Genomic DNA, 23787 nt, shown 5'->3' with positions numbered 1-23787 from the left:
AATGCCTAATATTTCAAATCACTGCAAAAGATAACAACCATAACAGTTTATGCAGAAAAAGAAAAAAAATTTTAAAGAAAGCATAAAGCAAGATGTAGAGATGCAAAACAAAGCATAATACTTACGTTTTAAGATGTGAAATTGTTATATATATTTTTTTCTATTGAAAATAGAATAATTTTGTAAAAATTCAACAACATGATGCTTTCAGGGGACACACTTAAAAGTGACGCCAAAGGTGAAACATAAAAGGGTGGCAAACATGAACAAAAAAGAAAGCAGCAGCAATATTAATATGTAAAAGTAGGAGGGGGGAACCTCAAAATTCAGTCCTCAAGATACAAGATAATTTTATGATGAAAGGTTTGACTATAATGAATGTTTATACAGGAAATCACATACCATCAAACTATGTAATGAAAAACTTCTATCAGTTAGAAACACAACTGTGGGAAGTATATTTCATATTATAGAAACATAGTTAAAATACAAATGAGTTAATGCATAGCTGAGTCATGTAAAAAAATATTAAAAGCAGAAAATAGTTGAATGATACGATTAACAATCTTAAAATAACTGATATACATCAATCTCTGAACACCAAAAGCTGAAAATATAACCTATTTCCAAAGGTCTGTAAAGAGTTTATATAAACTTATCATATTGTAAAAATAGGAATAAAAGAAAACACAAATTTCCCAAATCAGAAATGTTGCAAACTACATTTTTTAATCACAATACAATTAAAAACAAAACAATTAATAACAAAAGTTTAAACAGAAATATTCCCAACTGCTTGGAAATTTAAGAAATATTATTAAAAATAACATTTTAATCAAAGAAGTAAAAAGCATGACAACTATTAAGAAAAAAACACTACATATCAAAATGCAAGGAAAATTTCACTAAGATAAATTTCAGGGAATTAAGCCTGAAATTCCAATCAGGTACCCATGAAAGATAGGGAGGACCTATATAAAGCTGTAATGTTTTCAACAGTCAACTACAAGCTTCTCTGGAAGGTCATGTCTTCTGGGGACTTCTCCCATACTTCATGACTGACAGCAGTTTTGATAATTATTCTAGGACCCTGGATGTACATCTGGAGCAGGGTCCTGAACTTGTTTAAGCCACATTTGTACTATGCACTTCATAGAACATAGAAGCAAAGCAGAGGTTGAAACTGGAGACTACTTTTCTTCATTATGAACAAATATTCCAAAGTCACTTTAGTCTTTGATATTTATCATAAGTTTCAGTTTATTCCAGGTTTTTGGATTTTCAGAACTATTCCTGAAAATCTTATGTGCCACTCTTTGTAGTTCTTGTCTATCGTGCCTCTCACACATAACAACCTCGGTTTTGAATTTGCAGAGTATCTTCTGCCCTTCCACTTTTGAGAGCAGGATGCTCATGGATTCTTCCCTATAGGCAGTAAGCTTGTCTCCCATCCATACAGGTTTACATAGCTTTAGTTTCTTGCAAGATACCCTCACTCCAGAACACAGTGTAACATACTAAATGCTCTGGCCTCGCTACACCAGTCTTTTCTTCACAGAAGTCTTACTCAGAAAGACAGTTCTGGAGGCTAGAAGTTCAATATCAAGGATCAAGTTGTTGGCAGGGTTGGTTTCTTTTGAGGGCCTCTCTCCTTGGCTTGTAGATGACTATCTTCTTTTGATGTCTTCATATGATCTTCTCACTATACATATCTGTGTTCTAATCTCCTCCTCTTATAAGAAATCCAGTCATACTGGATTAGGGCACACCTATATGTCATTTTTTCCTTAATTACCTCTTTAAAAGGCCTATCTCCAAATACAGTCACCTTGTGAGGTACTGAGAGTTAGGACTTCTCCATATGAATTTGGGGGAAACACAGCTCAACTCATCACAGATGTCAATAACTACAAAAATTTTGTAATTAAAAGATAATAAATTGATTCATTTAAAAGAATACATTTACTTTGTCTCCTTAAATTATCTTCTTAAGTAAATCACCTAATTTCCAGGGTGGTCTGAAGTTCAACTACAAAATGAAAGGATAGAACTAGTATCTGAAGTCCATACTCATTCTAGAATTTCTAAGACCTATGCTTGCAATTTCCAAGAAAGAAGTAGCATGAACATACAGTATTTTGTCCAACACTGGCAGTTTATATATATCTGCATTTTTAAATTCTCATCACAAACTGGAAGCTTGAATGGAGAGAACCAAGTAAAATTCAATTTAAAATCCCAGGGTAAGATATGTCAATGGGCTGAACCCAGGGAGTTTCCAGAAGGTAGAAGTCAAGGTACCTTGATATCAAGAGGTAATAATCAGAGAAGAGTCAGAAAACACAGTTAATACAAGTTAAAGAAAGGCAAAGTGTTAGAAAATTCAATTCAACAAATATTCACTAGACAGAATGAGCAAGGTCCTATCGGGTGCCATAGGTACAAAGTTGAACAGTTGAGAGAATGGCGTATATAGAGAATCATGGGGCAAGAAGAGACTAAGCTCTATCCATGCTATCAAGAAAGGTTTCTGGAAGATGATGACTCTTATGCTGAGCCTGAGGTAAGAGTCAACCAAGTGCTGAAAGGAAAAAGGACATTCCAGGTGAAGGGCACAACATAAGTGATAAATTCAGGGAGACACAAAAGCAGCTCAGTGTAGGGGGTCTTGAGAGATGCAGCTGGAAAGGTATAAGGAGGCCTTCTCCTGGAGTGTCATGGACTTAATTATGTATGTAAAGAAAACAACTGAAGGTTTTTAAGTAGGATTTGTGTTTTTAGTAAATCACTCTGGCCACAGCAAGGACCAGCAATCATCTGATACTGAAAGAGAAGATAGATTCAAATGCACACTAAATATATACATACAGCTCTAGATCCCCAACAGTGAAAATTATGCTTTCTACCAGTGATATGCACTGGAGCCCTGATATGAGAGGTCATCTTTAGGAAGACCTCCCACTCAAATAAAAAATCTTGCACACCCTTTGAAACTTTCCCTAACAACACCCCGAAGCAGACATCATCTCCCTAAATCTGCTGAATGTTTAATAACTTTATTTCCCTATTATAGCAATTATCAGATTGTACCTTATATTACTGTCATGATAAATGTGACTTACCCTTCCTACCTAGGTACCTGATTCCTAGCACAATTAATTTGTACATAGTAAGTGACCTTAATAAATATTTATTACATAGGAAAAATAATGATGAAGGTAGTTTTAAGCCTGAAGAGACTCAGTAAAAATAAAGATGAACTATTTTACACTTAACACTACCACGTTGAGTACTTACTAAATGTAAGGTGCTATCCTGACTGTTTTATGTATTTTCTCTCATTTAATTAGCTCTATACTTTCCTAGGACTACACTACGCTTTTGAGGAGGTAAAAAGTCAGAAATAAATAGAAGCACATGCCGTATCATGACTCCCATGCTTTGGAGTAGACCTTAGCATATTTCAAAGGACGTTGGTTGTGTGCAGGTAACAAGCTTATATATAATTTATTGCATTAGGCCTAATCGAGTGTTATTAAAAGATTGATAAAGTGAGTTGACAAGTTCTCCTGGGTCATCTTGCCCAAGGATTACTTAGGTATTATAAGGTCAATTACAAAGACTGATGGCAAAAGTCCTATCTTGGTGTAACAGAGAACCCTGGTAAAAACTCATGCTCTTTGGAACAGGACAATTGAAACTCTGTTAAGTGATTTTCAGGTTTTTATTCACAACTAAAGTCCACCATTAATCAACAAATTAGTAGACTGCACCTGAAATGACAATTTAGTCTGAAACCATATGCAGTAACTAATGGTTCCTGCTCTTAATAGAAGATATTAGCATACCAGAGAAGAATTTTTCAAGCCTGCCGAAATGATAAATTATGCTTATGTTTAGTCTTTTTAAAACCACTATTTCTATGTGCTGTATCCATTGGTGGAGAGAATAATGCAAATCATTAAGTTAAGAGCAGAAATGCCAATACAACTGCAACTTACTAACTTGCTGAACTTCAGTAGATATGCGCTACCTAGGTGCTGTTGGCTATGAAATGTATACACATTTCTACATGTACTTTCTTTCAAAGTTAAAGGTCTCACTACAGAAGTCATCCCTGTGTGAGGGTATTTTAATATTTTTGTCATACAGGATTCATCCAAAGGCTTTTCCAGGTAATTTTCCTTAAGGATAGTTTGAAACACAGTGAAAACCAATGACCAGCAGTAACTCTATCACTAAACAGTAGAATAGGAACTTCTATCTATATTCTGAACAAAAATTTCCCACTACTAAACACCTGGAAAATATAACAAACACTTTTCTCAAAGAACAGCTGAACTAACAAGAACGTAAAAAAACCCCTATGTGTCAAAAAGCAGGAAGCTAGAATCCATAGTCGTAAGTAAGTACTAACAGCTTCAAGAGCTCTGAACACACTTGCAAGTCTCTGTATCTAAAGGCAAGGGTTGTAAAGGTTATAGAAGGGGTGAACAGATAAACAGAACTTGACACTTGGAAAGGCAAGAAAATGGAACTGAGTCTCTCTCTACCCTCCCAGGCCACATGTGTGCAGGCACATGCATACATGCCTATGTGCATGCACACACACACACACACACACACACACACACACACACACACACACACAGAGTCAGGAAACTCAGAGTTTACCTTCAGTTCAAAACAGTACTCATAGACCAAGAAAAAGCAACCAGTAGAAGCTTATCCAAGAAAAATTACCTCACCCCAAGCCTTGCAGAAATTACCAACAAGAAAAAAATTCCATCCCACATGTTTGCAATATGATATTTTAAAATATTCATGGGAGTGTATATATCCACAAAAAAGACATATATAAGAAACATTAATTGCAATTTTATTCATAAAAGCCAAAAAATTAAATAAAGTTTAGCAACTGGAAAATGGATAAACTGTGGTGTATTTACATAATGAAATGTTATGTGGCAATTCAAATGAACTAACTAAAGCTTTAAGCAAAACATGGATGAATGATAGACATAATACCGAGGCAAGGAAGCCAGAAATAAAAGAGAATATACTACATGATCCTATTTATGTGAAACTTAATAACAGGCACAATTAATCTATGGTGATAGAAGTCAGACTAGTGGTTAGCTTGTAGGGGTGGAACTGGGGTATTGACCTAGATAAAACATCAGAGAACCTTCTGGGGCATAAATATATTCTATATTTTAACATGGGTAATTGCTATATATCTTTCCACATATGTAAAAACACATAGAGCTGTACACTTAAGGCTTGTGTACTTTATAATATGTATATTATACTTCAACATCTTTAAATATGAAGAAAGCTGCCACCATAAATGAAAATCAACAGGAATGTAGAATTAGACTCAGAGATAGCAGAAAAGAAATATCCAGAATTTACAAAAGTCATAGATTGTCGGGCTTGTGATGCAAAGAAATAATCAGCCCAATGATTCCAAGCAGGATAAAAATAGATAAGTGTATGCAAATTCAAACACCTAATAGTAAACAGGTGAATATCAAAAGGAAATAGACTTTTGAAAATAATAAGAGAGATAAATATAAAACAAATGGCAAGACTACAGATTTATACTTAACCATTCCAATAATCAAATTATATGTAAATGGCCTAAGTATCCCAATTAAAAGGCAGAGACGTCTTATTGGATTTAAAAAAATAAGATCCTGTTATACATTGCCTACAAGAAAATACTGTCCTTTCTCCATTGAATTGCCTTTGTATCTTCATCAATATCTTAGTTTTTTGGGCTGCTATCACAAATACCGTAGACTGTATAGTTTATAAACAACATAAATTTATTTTTTAGAGTTCTGGAGGCTAGGAAGTTCAAGATCAAGATGCAAGCAGATTCGTTGTCAGATGGGAGACTGTTTCCTGGTTCATAAGTGATGCCTTCGTAGCTCCTATTTCTCCTCACTATTCCTTATGTGGCTGGGTAGATTCTGGCTCTCCAAGCCTGACAAATGATTACGCTCACTATCCTGGGGCTCTGAGCTGAACCCCTCCTCCTGCAGCTCCCTTGACCCCAGACAGATGCATCTGCACTCCAGGTAGCTGCTTATGAATGATCCAGCTGTTCACTTTAAGCTTCTGTCTGGCAAGATCCCCTCATTTCCCCAGTAGGCCCTATTGAAGAGGACCCAAGAGGACCTCTAAACACCTTGCTGCACATTCACTCTCTCTTGCTCTCTCTACTGTGTAGTCCCATTTTGACAGAAGACAAACATATCTCTGCTCAAAAAATCCTGGGAGTGCTGTAGATATCAATGCAGCAGCACTCTCCACAATCAAAGAAGTTTGTCAGCCCTCCACTAGCTCTATAAGTTTCCTAGATTGTAGTCAGACCCCAATCTACCATCCAGGATAAGGTTCAGGCAGCAGTCCTCCATGACACAGGGAATATATTTTGAAGCTCCCCAAGAGGGCTATGTTGAGGCTTCTCTCACTAGGCATGTAATTAGAAAACAGCAAAACCCTCTATTCCCACCCTAAAGCACAGCCATGCTCTGTCCAAAGAAACCACTTTCTTAATCTCTTCAAATTCTCTCTCCTCTCCTTTTTTATATCTTTGATCCTCCTGAATGGTCCTTGGGCCAAGGAATAGGTTCCACCTCATTTCCTTTGTAAATTTTTTATGAGGGAGAGAGATTGCCCCACACTGACTCTGGTATCCTGATATCTCACCTATCAGAGCCTTCATCAAAAATGAGGTGGGGTGATAGCACTGTATACCCTCCAGAGTGGCTACAATGAAAAAGACAGAAGTGTCCAATGTTGGAGAGGATGACAGAGCAATTAGAACTCTCATACTCCCCTGTAGGAGTATAAACTGGTAAAACTTCTAAAAAATTATCTAGGAGGATCCACTAAAGCTGAACATATACATATCCTATGAACCAGCAATTCCATTCTTAGGTTTACACCCAAGAGAAGTGCACATATATTTTCACCAAAAGATATGTGTAGCAGTACTACTTGTATTTGCCAAAAAACTGGGGAGGAAAAAAAAAAGCCACAGTAAAATGAACAAATAAATTGTGGTAAATTCATGTGATGGCATACTATATAGAAATGAGAACAAACAAACTTCAACTACACACAACAGCATGAATGAGTCTGATGACACAAATACGAATTATAAAAGCTGGGCACAAAAAAATCATTCTGTGTAATTGCAATTGTTAAACAAACTTATGGGACTGAGCTCCTGCACTCGTCAGCAACAAATCAGATGAAACCAAAATGGAGGCACTCATGTTAAGTGCCACATAATCAAACTGAAACTTTAAAAAAGCAGATAGATTTTGAAACAAAACCATTTTTTCCTCCTGTAAACAGGAGATTCCAGACTAAGGAAGTCCCCTCTGCTCTAAACCCTTATGAAAAAGTAACCTGATGTTAATCAGTTTTTTTCCTATTGCTCTGATTCCTTGATTTCACCTTATAAAACCCACAGTTATGCTATTTCCCAGTGAAATTTGAGACCAAATATGTCAATTGACAGTGGTGACACAGAGTGATTTCAGTGCCTAAAATTTTGGTCTATCTCTCAGAGTTGAGAGGTTGACCAAAATGAGGGAATTGTTAAATTAAGTTTGACCTAAAGGTTTCTTCAGACATAGTGAACTCTAACCTAACCTGATGTGTAAACAGACTGTAACCTACTCTTGTAACAAGTAGCCAAGTCTCAGCTAATTACAGGCAACCAGGTATTCAAACCATGCTCAAATAAGGCAAATGCCCAGGTGTAAGCAATCCAGCTGTTTCTGTCCCTCACTTCCGTTATCTGTACATCGCCTTCCTTTTTCCATTTATAAATCTTAGCTGACCACGTGACAACCCCAGAGTCACTTTGAACCTATTCTGGTTCTAGTGGCTGCTGCATCCAAATTGTTCTTGGCTTAATTAAACTGTGTTAAATTTAATTTGTCTAAAATTTTTCTTTTAACACATTTATATAAAAATGTTAAACAGGCAAAACAAACCTAGTTATTGCAGGCTTTCTATAGAATAAGGGATACTCAGCGCCTGTTTTGTTTTGTTTTGTTTATTTCTTCAACTATCAACTCTAGTGACAATTCAGATCAATGAAAAAGTCACTCTCAACATATTGCTATAAGAAAAAATGACATAAAAATCAAACATTGTTGCCTAGAGGTCGTCTTGTCTTTGACATGTTATCTTATGTAGTTAAATTTATTTTCTTAAATTAATTAATACCATCTTGCTTTTATTACTGAAGGACAGGTTATCCTAAAGTGAAAAGTTTCATACTCTGAATTATAGTTCATACTATACAATTGTCACTATGAGCCACAAGAGGGCAGTTGTTCCAAGGACTGAAGTTATGATAATGGAATGAAGAAAACTATACTAAATAGAAGAGCAATATAGAAAGCCTGTGAACCAGAGATTCTAACTACAACAAAAGAGAACTTAAAAATCATTATTATGAGGATTTTAATTAGAATTTCAGCACTGGAAAAAACTGAGAGATGTCTGTTTTATGTAAGAAATTTCATTTGATTCACTTTCATTTTCCTCCCAACCAATCATGTGTGGATTTATTTATAATATATCTGTTCTACTTTAATATTGAAATTCTGTATAAAATTATTTGCCATAGAATGTTAACACATATCTGTACAGATCTTTTCACTTTTTAAAGTACTTTCTTAAATTTAATATTTTGTATTTTTCACTTTATTAAGACCTCTGAAGAAGATGTGCCAGAAATTATTAAGTCCTTTTTATAGATGAAGAAACTGAGGCTTAGAAGAAGTGAGTAACTTGTCCTAGATAACACCACTAATAAGAAGAAAGGTAGAAACTCATTCACCATATTTTCTATTATTTTGCACAGTAGCCTATTAACCAAACAAAAATAACTATGGTATCGTTTGTTTATTCATATAGGAGTTTGGAGTATTTTAACAGAGCTCTGCTTTCATAGAACTTCAGTTTTACACTGTCAATAAGACCTTTCACAGATACCTGGCTAACAAAGCTCTCTACTGAACTACTGACACTTAGAAATAATCTTTGTTATCCTCTGACAGAGAAAATGGAAGTAAAAATGAAGTTTAAAGTAAAACAGTATTTCCAGAGTTCAACAATAGGAGAAAGGGGGAAACAGACATACAAATCTAAGAAGCAGGTTTAACAGTTACCTCACACTGCTATAGATGCTGTAAACATTCCTTAAAAAGCCACTCAATTTTGTGTGTTACCAAAGAGATAAATTTATAAGTATTGTTCGTTAGACCTAGAGTTTAAGTATATTATCTTCAGTACACAGCATATTATCATACAGCTATTTAAATAGACCCAATATCCAACACCTATAAAATGTATTTAATTAGAGAGGAAATTGTGACTTGAGTAATAGAATATATCATAACAACCACAAAATATAGTACATAAACAAAGTTAATGTTATGAATAATCATAGAGAAGTTAGACTTATTTTTTCAAATGAAGACTCTGTTGAACTAAAAAAAAAAACTAAGGCTATATTTAATTTTTAAAATTCTTCTATGTCTTCACAAGAGTCCAATTTCTCCACTCTCAAACATCTAGTATAAAAAATAACTCTTCTGTGCCATTTATATGTACTTTTGTAGGTATTGCTGGCAAAACAGAAGCTAGAGACACTTGCATTACTACATCCCTGGGTTTCTTACCTTCATTCATTCATTCATTTTACCAACATTTGTTGGGCATGTGAACTAAGCACAGAAAGTGAAATTGACAAAAAATAAATTAGTTATTCCCTCATAGAGCTTGCAATCCAGTGGTGAAAATGTTGAGCAAAAGATGCATTAATACAAACTGTGGTGATATAAATTATAAGTCTGAGGTGCAATGAGGACAGTGAGATAACAATAGGATATCCAAATTACATTATCAGTCACATAAACCTGTCAGTAGTAGACATTCAACCTGAGATGTGAAGGTGGGCAATGGGGAAAAGGCTCCAAGAAGGGGGAATGGTGTATCTACTGTCCTGAGGAAGGAGGGCTTAGCTTGTGCAAGTAACATGTTTTAATTTATCAATGACTAGCACACATACTGTGGAAGAAATGGGGAATAAAAGTCAGTGTGCAGAGAATACACGTTTATATGTTATTATTAACAGAGGAGAATTTAAAAGGTATGGCAAAGCCACTGCTCTCAAGAGTAAAATCAGACAGGATGCTGGGTTGAGGGATTAAAGGACACCTCAACTCTGAGTTGAGAAGCCACCAGAAAGATTAGATGGCACTTTTTCTCTTAATCTCACATAAATGAGGATCAAGTAAAATTAATATACTAAAACTGCATAATTCACAGAGCAGTATGCACATTTTATTAATTATTAGTATAAAAGCACTTCCAATTTCATTCCAGACTTAATTCCTGTCCCAAATGTAAAATTTTATTCATCTTTCTATATTCTCTAGTTCAGATTCCCAAGATATCTCCCTAAAATAATAATAGTCTTCCTTTTGTCTTCAGTAAACCTTTTTTCTATCAATAAAATATTTAAAAATTAATATTTTATGCAAAGCCTATGACAAACTTACGTTCTAGTGCATTATAAAGAAGTTCAAAATCTTCATTTGTTTTAGGATTATGCCTCCTGTAATAATCCAACTTCATCCATTCTTCTTTTTCCCTTATCTTCCTTTGTTCTTCCTGTGCTTCCCACTCCATCCTCAATCTTTTCTGTGTTCTTAAGTTCTCCACAAAGATTTTAGCATGCCATTGCCTGTAGTAAGTCTGTATCACTATCACCTATAGTTATATTAGAAGGAAATAAAAAGTGTCTGTCATCGACTTTTTGATCAGACAATAAAGAAAGGCAATAATGATTATTTCAATTCCAATTCAACAACAACAACAACAGCAACATACTGTGAATCTATTCTCACATACACCAAAATAAAAACCATGGATAATGCATGTCACTGCTATTTGACTTTGGAATCTAGTAAATACACCTTCATAGGAGGCTGTTAGTACAACGTTTAAGAGCATAAGCCCTGGAGTAAAACTTTTCTTGAATCTTCCTTCTGCTATTCACTAGTTGTTTGAGTTTGGGTAAGTTACTTGCTATCTCTGTGTTTTAGTACCCTCAGCTGTAAAACAGTAATAATAACAGTAAAAAAAAAAAAAATGCTTAGCCTAAGCCTGGTACATAACAAACCCTCAGTAAATATTAGTATTGTTGTGAATGTTAATTGTCTCTAGCTTATCTTAACTGCCATTAGATTAGGCTCATATTTAAAACAAAATTGAATTTTCTAAACACACAGCAGGTAGGTATGTGTGGAAACCACCAAAGGCAGGTTAGATAAAAGAAAGACTTAAGCAAATGGGTATTTATTAAACTGTATGAAATATAAATAGGTTTGAGGGTACGGCATACTACCAGACCCTCAAAAAGTTCATGATATAGCTGAGAGAATTTATAATTTTATTTACAAAACATAAATAAAAATAAAATGTGGAGAGGCTGGATGGAGACTGAGGACAGAGCTGACACATCCCTTTCCCTTATCCTAATGCCTCATAATTATAGAAAAATTACATACAGGAGAAATCAATAAAGACACTGGGTCATACTGAAGAAGACCCCCAAGGAATAGAAACCTTGAAGAATTCCTTCAAGAAAAGAGGCAGGTGGAATAAATTGAAGAAGGAATCTATAACCAAATCATACACCGGAGAGGCAAGCTAGAAAATATAGAAGTGGTTCTAGGACTGCTTCAAATCTAAAACTGGTAGATGTTCTGAACAGAAAGGCAACTCACGGGGCAACTGCTTGAAGACTGAAAAAGGGACAGGCTTCTCTGAAACAATTTAGGCAATGAGCAACAGAGATATTTGTGCTTAGGAAACAGTAGTTAATGTACTAGAAGGCTGGATAGAAAATCTCTATCCAGAAAACTACCTCTCGCCCCAAATCAAGCCTTACACATCCCCTAAAACCACTGGGTCAGACTGTGGTAAACAAATACATTGCTAGCACAGGGGACATTAAAAATCTCAAATATTTTATGAGTACACACCCAAGAATAACTGAACATTTGAGAAGAGCCAACAACATTAAAGGTCCCTCACTCAATAAAGAGAAGAATACATACTTGTGCGAAACAGAATTACTACGACAGTGGTTCTCAAAGAGTGGTGGCCAGACCAGCAGCATCAGTGGCACGTGGAAAATTATGAGCACTATAAATTATCAGGCTCCATCCCTGAGCTACTGAACCAGAAACTCTGGGGCGGAGAACAGTATTCTGCATGTTAACAATGCCTCCAGGTGATGCTGATGCTGAGGTTTTAGAACCACCTTACTAGAGTAAAACAAAGCAAAACAAAAAACAAAACCAGACTAAATATAGTCAACATTTTCAGGGAAAAAGGGATGGCTATAAAATATAAAATAATTAATATAAAAATAATATTAAATAATTATTAAATAATCAATATAAAAGAACAAACAAAAGACTGGCAAAATTTTTATTTTTGAAATTTGCAAAAGTCAACAGAATATGTATTACCTTGGGTGCTATTAAACGTGTTAAATTCATTAAAGACACTAAAACACAGCTGTTTAAACAACAGTTTTTCGCCTCTCACATAATAATCCAAGGACTGGCACGCAGGTAGAAAGCGCTGCCATATTTAACAAATGGCTTCCTACTTGTATGTCCCAGTGGCCTGCTCCACTTCCTATCTTCTTCCAGCCAGTAAAGAGGGGGAAAGGAACAAAGAGCAATTTAAGAGCAATATCTGGAAGTGGCACATCATTGCTCCTCACATTTCATTGTCCAGATCTTAGTTATATAGTCTCACTGATATACAAAGGAGGTTATAAAATGTGGTCTTCAGTGGGGCAGCATGTGTTTACTACAAGTAGAGAAAGGAAGAATAGAAATTGGCAGAGAACAAGTACTTTATTATATATGGATCTGCAGTGTGCAGAGCCTAAGAAGGAGTTAGTAAGCAAGAAACTTAGGTGAGAAGATCTTTTAGAACATAAAAGAATAAATCATAAAAATTGGAAAGAATAAAGAAAAAATGAAAGACATGAAAGATAAATCCAGACATTCCAAAATATGTCTGATACAAGTTGCAGACGGAATGAGGAAAGTGTATTACAGACACTACTTCAAACATAATAGAGGACATTTCCCAAAGTGAGACATAAGTTCTCAGACAAAAAGGGTCCATCACCAAGTCTCAAGCACATCACAATAAGATTACAAAATACCAAGGATAATGTGAAAATCCTAAAACCTTCCAGAAAGGGGAAACAAAGAAATGAGAATCAGATTGATATCAGATTTTTAGTCAAATACAATTTTAAAGTTATTATTAAAAAAATCCTAAAAATAAGTTGGAGTCTAACCTTCTACATCCACTCAAACAAAAATCCAAATATAAGGTTCATTCAATAAGGACTCAGATGGTTTACTTCTCATGCATAATCTCTGAAAGAATGACTACAGAATGTGTTCCAGCAAGAATAATAAATTCAAGGGGAAAAATTAAAGCATTGAGAAAAACTTCAAAAAGTTATTTAGCTAAATATATTTTATTTGAAAAAAATCATATTTATCAATGTAAATATACAAAAACAACAATCTGAATTTATAATTATATAGTAAATTATATATAATTACAATTCCAGATAAAATCCTCGCTGGATAAGAGGAATGAGGGAAGAGGGCAAGTAAATGAAGAGAAGAAAAGCCTGTTAAGGTTCTTGGCTTGTTCATATTACATATGCCTTTGGTATAAAAACTTATGTGTGTTAAAAAAATTTATGAGTAACCACTAAAAAAATAGAGATAAAGTACCTGCTTCCAAATTATGAAAGAAAAAAAAATGAAAAAGATAAATTTAGTCAAACTAATAAAAAGAAGGAAGGGTTAAGAAAATAATAATAATAATAATAAAAAACAAGAATGATGAGTACATAAAGACAAAATGAGATGGTGGGAATGAGTGCAAAAATAACAGTAGTCACACATAATATAACCTTGCCTAAAACAGGATTTAAAATAATTACTAAGCACTGAATTCAAGAAGCAGTATGAAGAATAAAATAAACATCACCCCCCCAAGTAGAAAGGAATCGATGATGATAAAAGAAGAAAGTATTAAATGGAAATTTACTCTTAATTTGGCTTTTAACTAATCCTTCTCTTTGCATCTCAGACCTCACTTCCATCTCCCACACAACCTTTTAATTCCCTTTCCAAGATTCCATGGGGCAGATTGACTTGCTTCCTGATGTCATCCCCCTTGACAGGCATTTCGCTTTTCACTTCCTCTGCTCTGGTAAGGCAAGTTAGCACTTCTCTATGTGGTGTACAACTTCAAAAAGATCAACTGGCATTTATTCTTCTCTTTTCACATTTTTTTTTGTCCCTTTATGTTTATATTTTTGTATTCCTTTAATATTATTTTATTGGAGTTCGGAAAGTGTCATAGACACTTCTACTTGCCTACCTAATATCCAGTTTCCCCTACGTCCTCTTACTAAGAAAATGCTACTTTAAAAATACATTCATCACACATTCTAGTGTAAGGACAGCTGCAGGACATAGTTCAGACCAATGAGATGCAAGTGGAAGTAACTGGGTGAGGCTTTCAGGGGAAACCCATGAAGGTGGCATACATGGGGCATGCTGCCTTGACTTTTTCCTTCTTCCTGCACAGAATGCAGACACAATGATGAAGGTTGGTCAATGATTTTATCATCATACAGTAACAAGCTCAGATGAGATTAATGGAGTGAAAATCTTTATGTTCCTGATAACATTGTAGAGCCACTATCCAAGCCCGGTACACTAAGAAAGCAAAAATTAGTTTAAACTGAAAGTAAAAAATCACCAGGCTGAAATAACAGGCACTGATAAGTCAGTACAAAGTTAACAGGAAACAATATTTCTCCCAAGAACACTCTGCAGCTGTAAAATGTCATAATAGGCCCCTTCTTTGGGTGACTACTATTTTCTTACTCACTGAGAAACTTCATTCTCTAAAATCATAAACTATCAGAAACTTTGCTGTTTGAAATTAAATCAGTAAGCATGAAACATTCCACTCTTGCCTACACAATCTAAGCCACTTTAACAGAGAGAAGCAGCCTCAATTTACAACCAAAGTGCTGAACTTCAGAGAAGAAACAATATTTTATATCTCTTTTAAATTTCACATCGTTTAAATTTAAACTTCACTTAAATTTCACCTAACCTTTACTCTTTCCCCAAATTCTCTAATAGATCCATTTTTTCCTTTATTTGGTGAAAATTAGTTTGGACTGAAAAAATAAAAATTTGTTAAGCTGGAGCAATAGTTTAGCTCCAGATTTATTGTCATTTGAAAAACAAAATCTGTTTAAATCACTGTTTTCAGGTCATTTTTACTACAGGAAGTGGATCCGACTTTATGTGTCTACAAGAGATCAAACAGGCTGGAAGTAAAAGGATGAAAAAGACAGACCATGCAAACAATGAAATAAGAGAATTGGAGTGGTTATACTAATAGCAGAGAAAACAGACTTTAATGTGCTATTTGGTTTCAATTAGTCTAGAAAGCTCCCTAGGTGATTGTATTGTGAGAAATATTAAGACCGAGAGACAGAGGTGTTGAGAAGGCTAATAATGGCCAAAGGCAACACACAAGGCACCTGGATTTCCCTAAGGGAAAGTGAAGAATTAGGATCATTTAGAATTCTGGTTCAGTATATGGGAGAATATTGGAGATAAAGACTGTTTTTATTACCAGTAAAACATAACCCACACTAACGTGGATTCTTTCTCAAGCTAATGTGGCATAGGAAAACAAACACAAACACACACAAAACAATTGGCTTATATACTCAATTTTTAGTATTCATCTACAATAAAAGTTATCTTACCGCCTTTAATCTTTGAGCATGGTATTCTGCTGCTGAAAAATATTTTCCTGGTTTTACAAGTTTATCAGTCATATTTGATACATATACACCAATTTTAGTCATCTGTGTAGATGTTGTATTTGTAGTTTGTTGAATCTTTTTTTTCTGAAAAACTGTCTAAAATACAAACATAAAAAATTTAAATAAGTATTCACGTAAGTGCGTGAAGAGAATATTTTTCCTACATATTTAAGTTAATTTTTCTTTTATTATTTTAACTGTCATATAATTAGAAAAACTGAATTTGTGAGAGTCATATAGTACAACAGTATTGATTCTATAGTTTTAAAAACCTAAATGGAAAAATAAAAACATTACCTGTGTATTCCTACAAAATACATTGGTTCCTTCAGGAATCTTTTTAGGTACAGTTTGTGTTCCAGCATTGTGATATTCTATTCCTGTTATTTTATGTCTGAATCCCCCAAGAAATGGTTTGTGAAAGTCAGATTTTGTAATCTCAACAGCTACCTCCTGGTACTGATCAATGCCTGAGTAGATAAAACCAAGATTGAGTGAAAGTTTAAATACAAAGGGACTCTAAAATACTTTATCTAAGAGATATCAAATAACTAACCAGTTTGTATGGTAACAGTAATGATCTGAGAGACTTCATTTAATGCAACTATTCTTTTGATTGGATATTGATCTGGGTTGACAGAAAAGATTTCCACTTGTACAATTTCCTGTGGCTTAACACCATGTTGCAGTAGAGTCTCATTATTTTTAAGAATTATTCCTAAAAAAAATGAAATAAAATTTTAAGAAGTTTTATGACAAATAAATGGCTATTTATTTTCTTTTTTATTTTTTTAATTGACAGATAAAAATTGTACATATTTATGGTGTACAATGTAATGTTTTGATATATGTATACATTGTGGAATGGCTAAATCAAGCTAATTAACATATGCATTATCTCACATACTTATCATTTTTTTGTGGTAAGGACACTTAAAATCTATTCTCTTAGCAATTTTTAAGCATACAATATATTGTTATTAACTATAGTCACCATGATGTACAGTAGGTCTCTAGAAATGGCTAATTACATGTGCTCATTTTGATGGTATAGAAAACATCAAAGATGCTTGTAGGAACACATATTATTTATTTACTAAAGATAGTATTAATGGTTCACATCTCTTGCTGTAATGTTAGTATAGAAAATTCCACAATAGTAAGATTTATAGTGGCATCTTGAGCAGGAATTCAACATTTTAAATAAAGCAACAACTTTCTACTCATCAGAAATACAAATATATAATAACGATGAAATTCTATAAACATTTAAAAATAAAAACATTGTATAGGATAAATAGAATCATACTCTAAACATTGACTTTATAAAAAACCATAATTTGTTCTATATAAGCACAAGACATATCTATGTCAGGGGAAGCATGATTATTTTAATACCCATCCCACTCCCCAGCACAGAAAAGCATATACTCATAATTCCAAAGAATCCCTTCCTTTCTCTCTTTCTGTTAATCAGAAACTCATTATAAATTAATTCATGTCAAGGTATAGGTAAGCCTCAGTTTTGTGCTGGGAAAAGTGTACAACACTTTATTTTTATGTCACATTGCTTCAACTTCTACTCCCTCTTCTACCTTCCACCCCACCATTGGTGTATTTAATAAATTAGCTAATTTTATTTCTCTATTTTTAAGGCATCCAAAAATGTAATAATGTTACCGGCTACTATTTTGCGTCACAGGAACTATATCAGTCTCCAAATGTATGGCCTTCCTAAATTACAGTTAGGAATCTGACCACAGCAAAAGCTATACTCATTCTTAGAAATACATCAGACACCACCACTCAATTTTGTCTATGTTCAAAAAAATACATTCTAAGACCTTTGAGTTTCAATTTCACAACCTAAATTTTTAATTTAAAAATTAGCATGAGTGTCATACAGGCTTTGTGATAGGGTGAATATATATTCACATCCTCATAATCTCCAGGATTGTTACCTTATAGGGCAAAAGTGACCTTGCAGATTTGATTAAGCATTTTCAGATAGGGAGATTATCTTGGATCATCTGGTTGGGCCTTAAGTGTAATCACGTGGGCCCTGATAAGAGGAAGGAAAAGGGAGATTTGACTACAGAGGATAAGGTGATATGACAGAAACACAGAGATTTGAAGAAGCTACATTGCTGGCTTTGAAGATGGAGGAAGGGAGCCGATGAGCCAAAGAGTACAAGGAATGCAACTCAAAGCTGGAAAGGCAAGAAAGTACACCCTCCCCTAGAGCCTACCGAGGGACAGTGGCCCTGCTGACACCTTGACTTTATTCTAGTGAACTTGATTTAGCATTTAAACCACTAAGCTTGTGTTTAATTGTTACCACAGCCATAGGAAACTAATACAGGTTCCCGGAGCCCTCTTCATTCCTTTACATGTTTCTCTAGTGGGTGTAGTCCCACCAAACTTGAGCTCCAGTTCTAGCACTAGAAGAAAGTACCTACCTAAAGGACAGTTGGCAGAGAATCAAACTCTTCTGTAGTTGCTGCTGAATAAAGCTGTTACCCAGTGGTGATGCCTGGTACTTACAGTTAAAGAAGACAGGTCATGAAGTGCAAAGAACAGAGAGATCCTTAAGTACCACCGGTTGGCTACTCCAGTTTCAAAGTACTCTCTCTCTTCTTCAGTTTTGAACCTCACCTTATAGTTAATGCCCAGCAGTTCCAAATTCCCTCTTTGGAGTCATACCTACATTTAAGTTCAGACTGTGCCACCTATCAGCTCTTTGACTTTGCACAAGTTCTCCGAGCTTTAGTTTCCTTCCCTCAAAAAAAGAGTTGATAATAATAATAATAGCTACCTCAAAGGGCTGCTGTGGATTAAATGATAATGTAGGCAAAACATTTTGTAGAAGTACTAGCACATAGTAAGTGCTCAATAAATTAACCATCATCATCATCAACATGGTCATGATCATTTTCATTATTATTACTAATAATTATTTAAATTTCACTTTTGTTTCCCCCATCAAGCTTTAATAATCAGTTATTCAAATACATGAACATCTTACTTTTGGAGTACATTCACTATAACAGATTTTTTTAAATAATTTTGAAATTAAACTACTTTTTTTCTCTGGAAACTTTTTGTGGCATCTTTACTAGTTAATACCAAAACTTTTAAAACTAAAATATTAGGATTTGTTCATACACATTTAATAGAAACATATATTTAGCTATGTTGGTCTGGCTAACTCTATTGCAGTTACAAAGACTGTGTTTTCTCATGACACAGGGTAATATAACTCCAGCGGGCTGCTCAATTTCATCCACAAAATATAAACAAACCTGACATCATGGGAATGTGAATTGACCTTAATGTATAGAATACTCATAAACCATTTATAGTTCTCTTTTTGTTCAATACATTCTCCTTCATTTTCATCTTCTATTTTTTCAATCTCATCTCCTCCCACTCCCCATATACTATGTCCAGCCACTCAAAACTACTTACCACATCCCCAAAGTACCAGGTTTTCTCACCTCTTTGGAACTTAGAACAAGTACTATCACTTTTATTAAATGAAACTTGCTAGAATCTCCCAAGTTCCTTTCTCCACTCATAGCTTTCTGTGAATATTTCCATTTAAAGCATTTATGCATTATGTGGCAATTATTGCATTTATATATTATGTGGTAACTAGTATCTTCTTCCTTACTAGTTTATAAACAACTTGAAAACAGGAATATTGTTTCACGTTTCTTTGTACCTCCAGTTCTTAGCAAAGTATCTAGAACAAAGTATGTCCTCAATAAAAATGCTGAATGAATGAATGCATAACCCAATGTAATGTTCAAATAGTAAACATCAAGATATCAATGATCTTGATTGTTTACATGTTAAAACTAGATAAGTCTTGATAAGTTTTATTAGCCTCCAAACTTACCTGAATATCTTATCTGCAGTATATAAGGTGGGACACCTAATAAGTGTGCAAAATGGTCCTTGAGGTATTTAAAAATAGTGTTAACTTTAAAACGCATGGTAATTTCCTGGCCCACAGGAATAAGTACAACTTTTACTGTAGATAAAAAGAGAAGAGAAAGAATCATAGTCAAATACAGCAATGGTCAGCAACCTAAGGTCCACAAATAAGTATAGAATTATGGGCCAATTTTTAATCAACATGAAATGCAAGTTGCTTCTGCCATATTTCCCCACCACACTCTAATTATAAGAATTACTTTTAACTTTCTATAAGGAGACATGACCAACATTCAGTTGCAACCTTTTGCTTTGAAAATTAATCCGTAATCTCAAGAATTAGCACCAGTGTTAAACATCTGGTATATATTATTCGTACATAAGCAAGGAAACATCCCAGAAAATCAAGTATTTTTGTGTAGCAAGTATAGAAAAGGGAGACCTTGAGATGAGATCCCAGAACTTAGAAATGCACTGTAACTACTTTTCACAAAAGTGGACATTATATGACTCACTCCCCACTCTACAACATAGGAAATCAAGATGCTTACATATTAAAAATAAAAACTTTTATCATAAAATGATTGCTTGCTCACAAATTATAGGAAGGAAATACAGTATTTAAAAACTAATAATATGGAGTAACTTTTTTCTTTTACATCTATAGATTTTAAATTTTAGTGGGGAAGATCTAATAAGTAAGATGGAGTATAGAATGAACATTGTAGGCCAAAAAGTTTTGTATATTTCTAGATGCCTAACATGACAATTTTCATAAAGTGTACTGAGACATTTATCAACAATCCCATGACAAAATTCAGCTAGGCATTGGTGATACTAAGATTCTTTGTGCTTGTTAAAACTTGTTTTCAGGGCTTGCTGTTTAGCTCAGTTGGTAGAGCACGGTGTTGTAACACCCAGGTCAAAGACTAAGATCCCTGTACCAGCCAGCCGCCAACAAAATGAAAATTTTTTCATAGTTCTCTATCAAAAAAGAGAACACTTTCATGGATGTTAAATTATCAGGAGGCTATTTTAATTGTTTTCTGGGTATAAAAAGCTATGATAAATATATTTTAAAACTTTCACAGTAGTGACTTCTTAAGCTTTGGGAAGGGAAGTACATTAAGGAATTTGTGAACCTCAGGAAGTACAGGACCAAGACAACTTTATTTTAATCACCATGTTGTTATAAGTGACAATATCAGGGAATAACAGAAATATCCAAATAAATAACCCAAATTTACACTGAGTAATGAAATTGAGAGACACCTGCTTCAGTCAGGTATAGTTGGGCTTAGTTAGTTTCTTTTCCTTCTTCCTTTTCATTCTTTACTTGTGTGAACACACCACACAAGGGTAAACTACCCCACTGGATTCAAAAGCTACATTTTACCAGCCAAACTAAGCTACTGTTATTATTATTGTTAAATGATGGCCCATAATGGGTAAAGGGACACGAAAATCAACTACAATGTATTTTGAGAAGTTAGAAATAAAAAAAAAAAAAAAAAAGAAATGATGGCCCATGTTCTCTACACTGTGGGTAAAAATTCAAAACTCATGGCAAGAGAGAAAAAGGAGCAGTCAGTTAACCATGTAAGTAGAACGGTTCTCTGTGTAACCACATTATTACTGCTCCCTCTTCACTCTGTTACCCAGAATGGAACAACAACTCCTACATGCTATTAATATTATTTTTTGTATGTACTTTAAAATTAACCTACAACAAAGACAACGATGATTTTTCTGAAGCTAAATATAAGGTTAACCCTAATCAGACTACGAAAATATGTAAAAGCAATATGATATGTGGAATTAACACTGGATATGAAACTAGGAAATCTGGAGTCCAGTTCTCATCCCACCTCTTGCTGGCTATATACAATAATTAATTCCAAATTGTCATGCACAATAATTCCAATAATTCTCAAGAATTTACTCACCACTTTCCAAAGTTCCTAAACATTTTTAAAACCTACTTTAGTTGGAAAAATATATAAATTTTAAAAAGTATATGAATATCAATTTATAATTTAATGATGCTCATTTATTGAGGAAGAATAGAGAACCTCTCACACATAGTGAAGAGACTGAGGTTGGGTGGCTATGAAAGCTTGGTGGATAAGGAAAAGGGAAAGTAATATCAAATACAAAACAAATCATCAAACAAAAATAAGCAAACACATAAGGAAAAGCAACCATACTTCAAAATGAGGAAATGTAATATCCTATCTTCCCTAGGTAATACCTGTTGCTAAGGAATCTTTTGCTGATGTTTGCAAAGAGTCCTTTATAGCCTTTATTTTGTCCAGAAATGTCATAGTATCATCACTTGGACTCTGTTTGGCTGGCTGCACTGTATACGGCTTTGTATCATATCCTGGAGTATGTGAAACTTGTCTGGGTGACGAAACCTCTTCTATCAGTTGTTCTTCATTAGTTGGCTCCAGTCTTGAAGAACTCTGGTCACTCTGCTCCTTAACACCTGTGTCATGGCCCTCACTGAATGGTTCTAATTCAAATTCACCTTCTTCAGTTTGATCTGACTCTTGAAGATCTTCTGAAGGAACTGGAATATTGACAATGCCAAAAGCATCATCACCATTACTTTCTTCTGTTGAATAAATTATATTCTGAGCATCAAACTCTTCCTCCTGATCAGACATTTTTCTAAATTAAGAAAAATAAACACATTTACCACATATGTAAAAGTTTTGACACCAAATATCATATTCATTGCTGGTATTAAGTAATGCTTGTAATATATTACAATGTTGCTCATTTAAAAAAAAAATGGTTACCTTAATAATGAATCAGACCAAAAAACATTGGTGAATTTTTTTAAAAAAATGCTACAGGAAGTAAAAATGAATAACAAAAAAACCCACTAAACAATAAATTTGAAAGCAATATTCTGTGAAAAATATATGAAAAAACACTTTAAAATATCTTGTCATGCCTTTCTTATTCAATGAAGTATGGCTTGTGAAAGAAAAACTTTGTAAATTAATTTTTTTCTAAATTCAAAACTGGCACAGGCTCTTGCCATCTCTTATGGGAGGACTGCTCCTGGTGGCTGGTCGTGGGGGCTGACCACCACTTTGCCCTTGGCAGGAGAGGCTGCCTTGTTTACAGGCAACAGCTTTGAAGTATGGAGCAGGAAAAGAACTGTTTCTTAGCTGCAAAAGCGAGTCTCAAAACAGGGAACACGGCGCCGGGGCTGCTGTTGACACTGCCAGGATCCCGGAGGCCGGGGCCGCGCTGAAGGTGGCCAGCTGCCCTATTCAGGATTCGAGGTTTCAGGCCGGCATAAAAGAAGATTCCTGGGAGTGCCCGAGCCACACCGTGGGACTGAGTGAGCAGCCCGAGGCGGCGGCGGCTGAGAACGGGGACAGTGACTACGCAGAGGCAGAGAGACAGCCGCCCGACCCGGCATAGCCCTGTGAGTGACCCCGGCCCGGCCCTGCTCAGAAGGCGGACGCCCGCCCGGCTTCTGCCTGCCCCACCGGGCCACTCACTGGCCCCGGGGCTGCCTCCATTTTCTCAGGTGGTGGCGGCTCTGGCCTGGCTCGGCCAGGCCTGTCCTCCTCGCCCGGCTCGGCTCCTTACTGAGCCTTCCCACTTGCTTGCCCTGGCACGGGGCTTCCCGGGGCCTGCGGGCTGGCCTCCCCTCCCACACCCTCCGCGGTTCTCTGGCGGGGATGGTGGCGTGGGGCGTCCCAGCTAGCGTTGGGAGGACAAGGAAGTATGGGCTGGGCTGACTGTCACTCCACCGCACCCTGGGCTCCGGCCCCCAGTAAATTTCCTGTTACCGGGAGGCAGATACCATCTCT

General features: G+C 35.2%; 1 protein-coding gene across 1 annotated transcript in view; it reads right to left on the bottom strand.

Annotated features, from left to right (window-relative positions):
- Positions 1-22620, bottom strand: part of IQUB (IQ motif and ubiquitin domain containing) — a 56939-nt gene extending 34319 nt beyond the window's left edge. The window contains exons 1-6 of the mRNA XM_063101029.1: positions 22203-22620; positions 19914-20048; positions 16569-16730; positions 16310-16482; positions 15953-16108; positions 10602-10812 (exon numbers count right to left, since the gene is read on the bottom strand). Coding sequence (XP_062957099.1) covers positions 10602-10812; positions 15953-16108; positions 16310-16482; positions 16569-16730; positions 19914-20048; positions 22203-22620 — 1255 coding nt within the window. The remainder of the gene's footprint in view (positions 1-10601; positions 10813-15952; positions 16109-16309; positions 16483-16568; positions 16731-19913; positions 20049-22202) is intronic.
- Positions 22621-23787: the final 1167 nt, after the last annotated feature.

This window comes from Cynocephalus volans, chromosome 6 (assembly GCF_027409185.1).
Source record: "Cynocephalus volans isolate mCynVol1 chromosome 6, mCynVol1.pri, whole genome shotgun sequence".
Classification (NCBI taxonomy): domain Eukaryota; kingdom Metazoa; phylum Chordata; class Mammalia; order Dermoptera; family Cynocephalidae; genus Cynocephalus; species Cynocephalus volans.
This window is presented reverse-complemented; position numbering and strand designations above follow the sequence as displayed.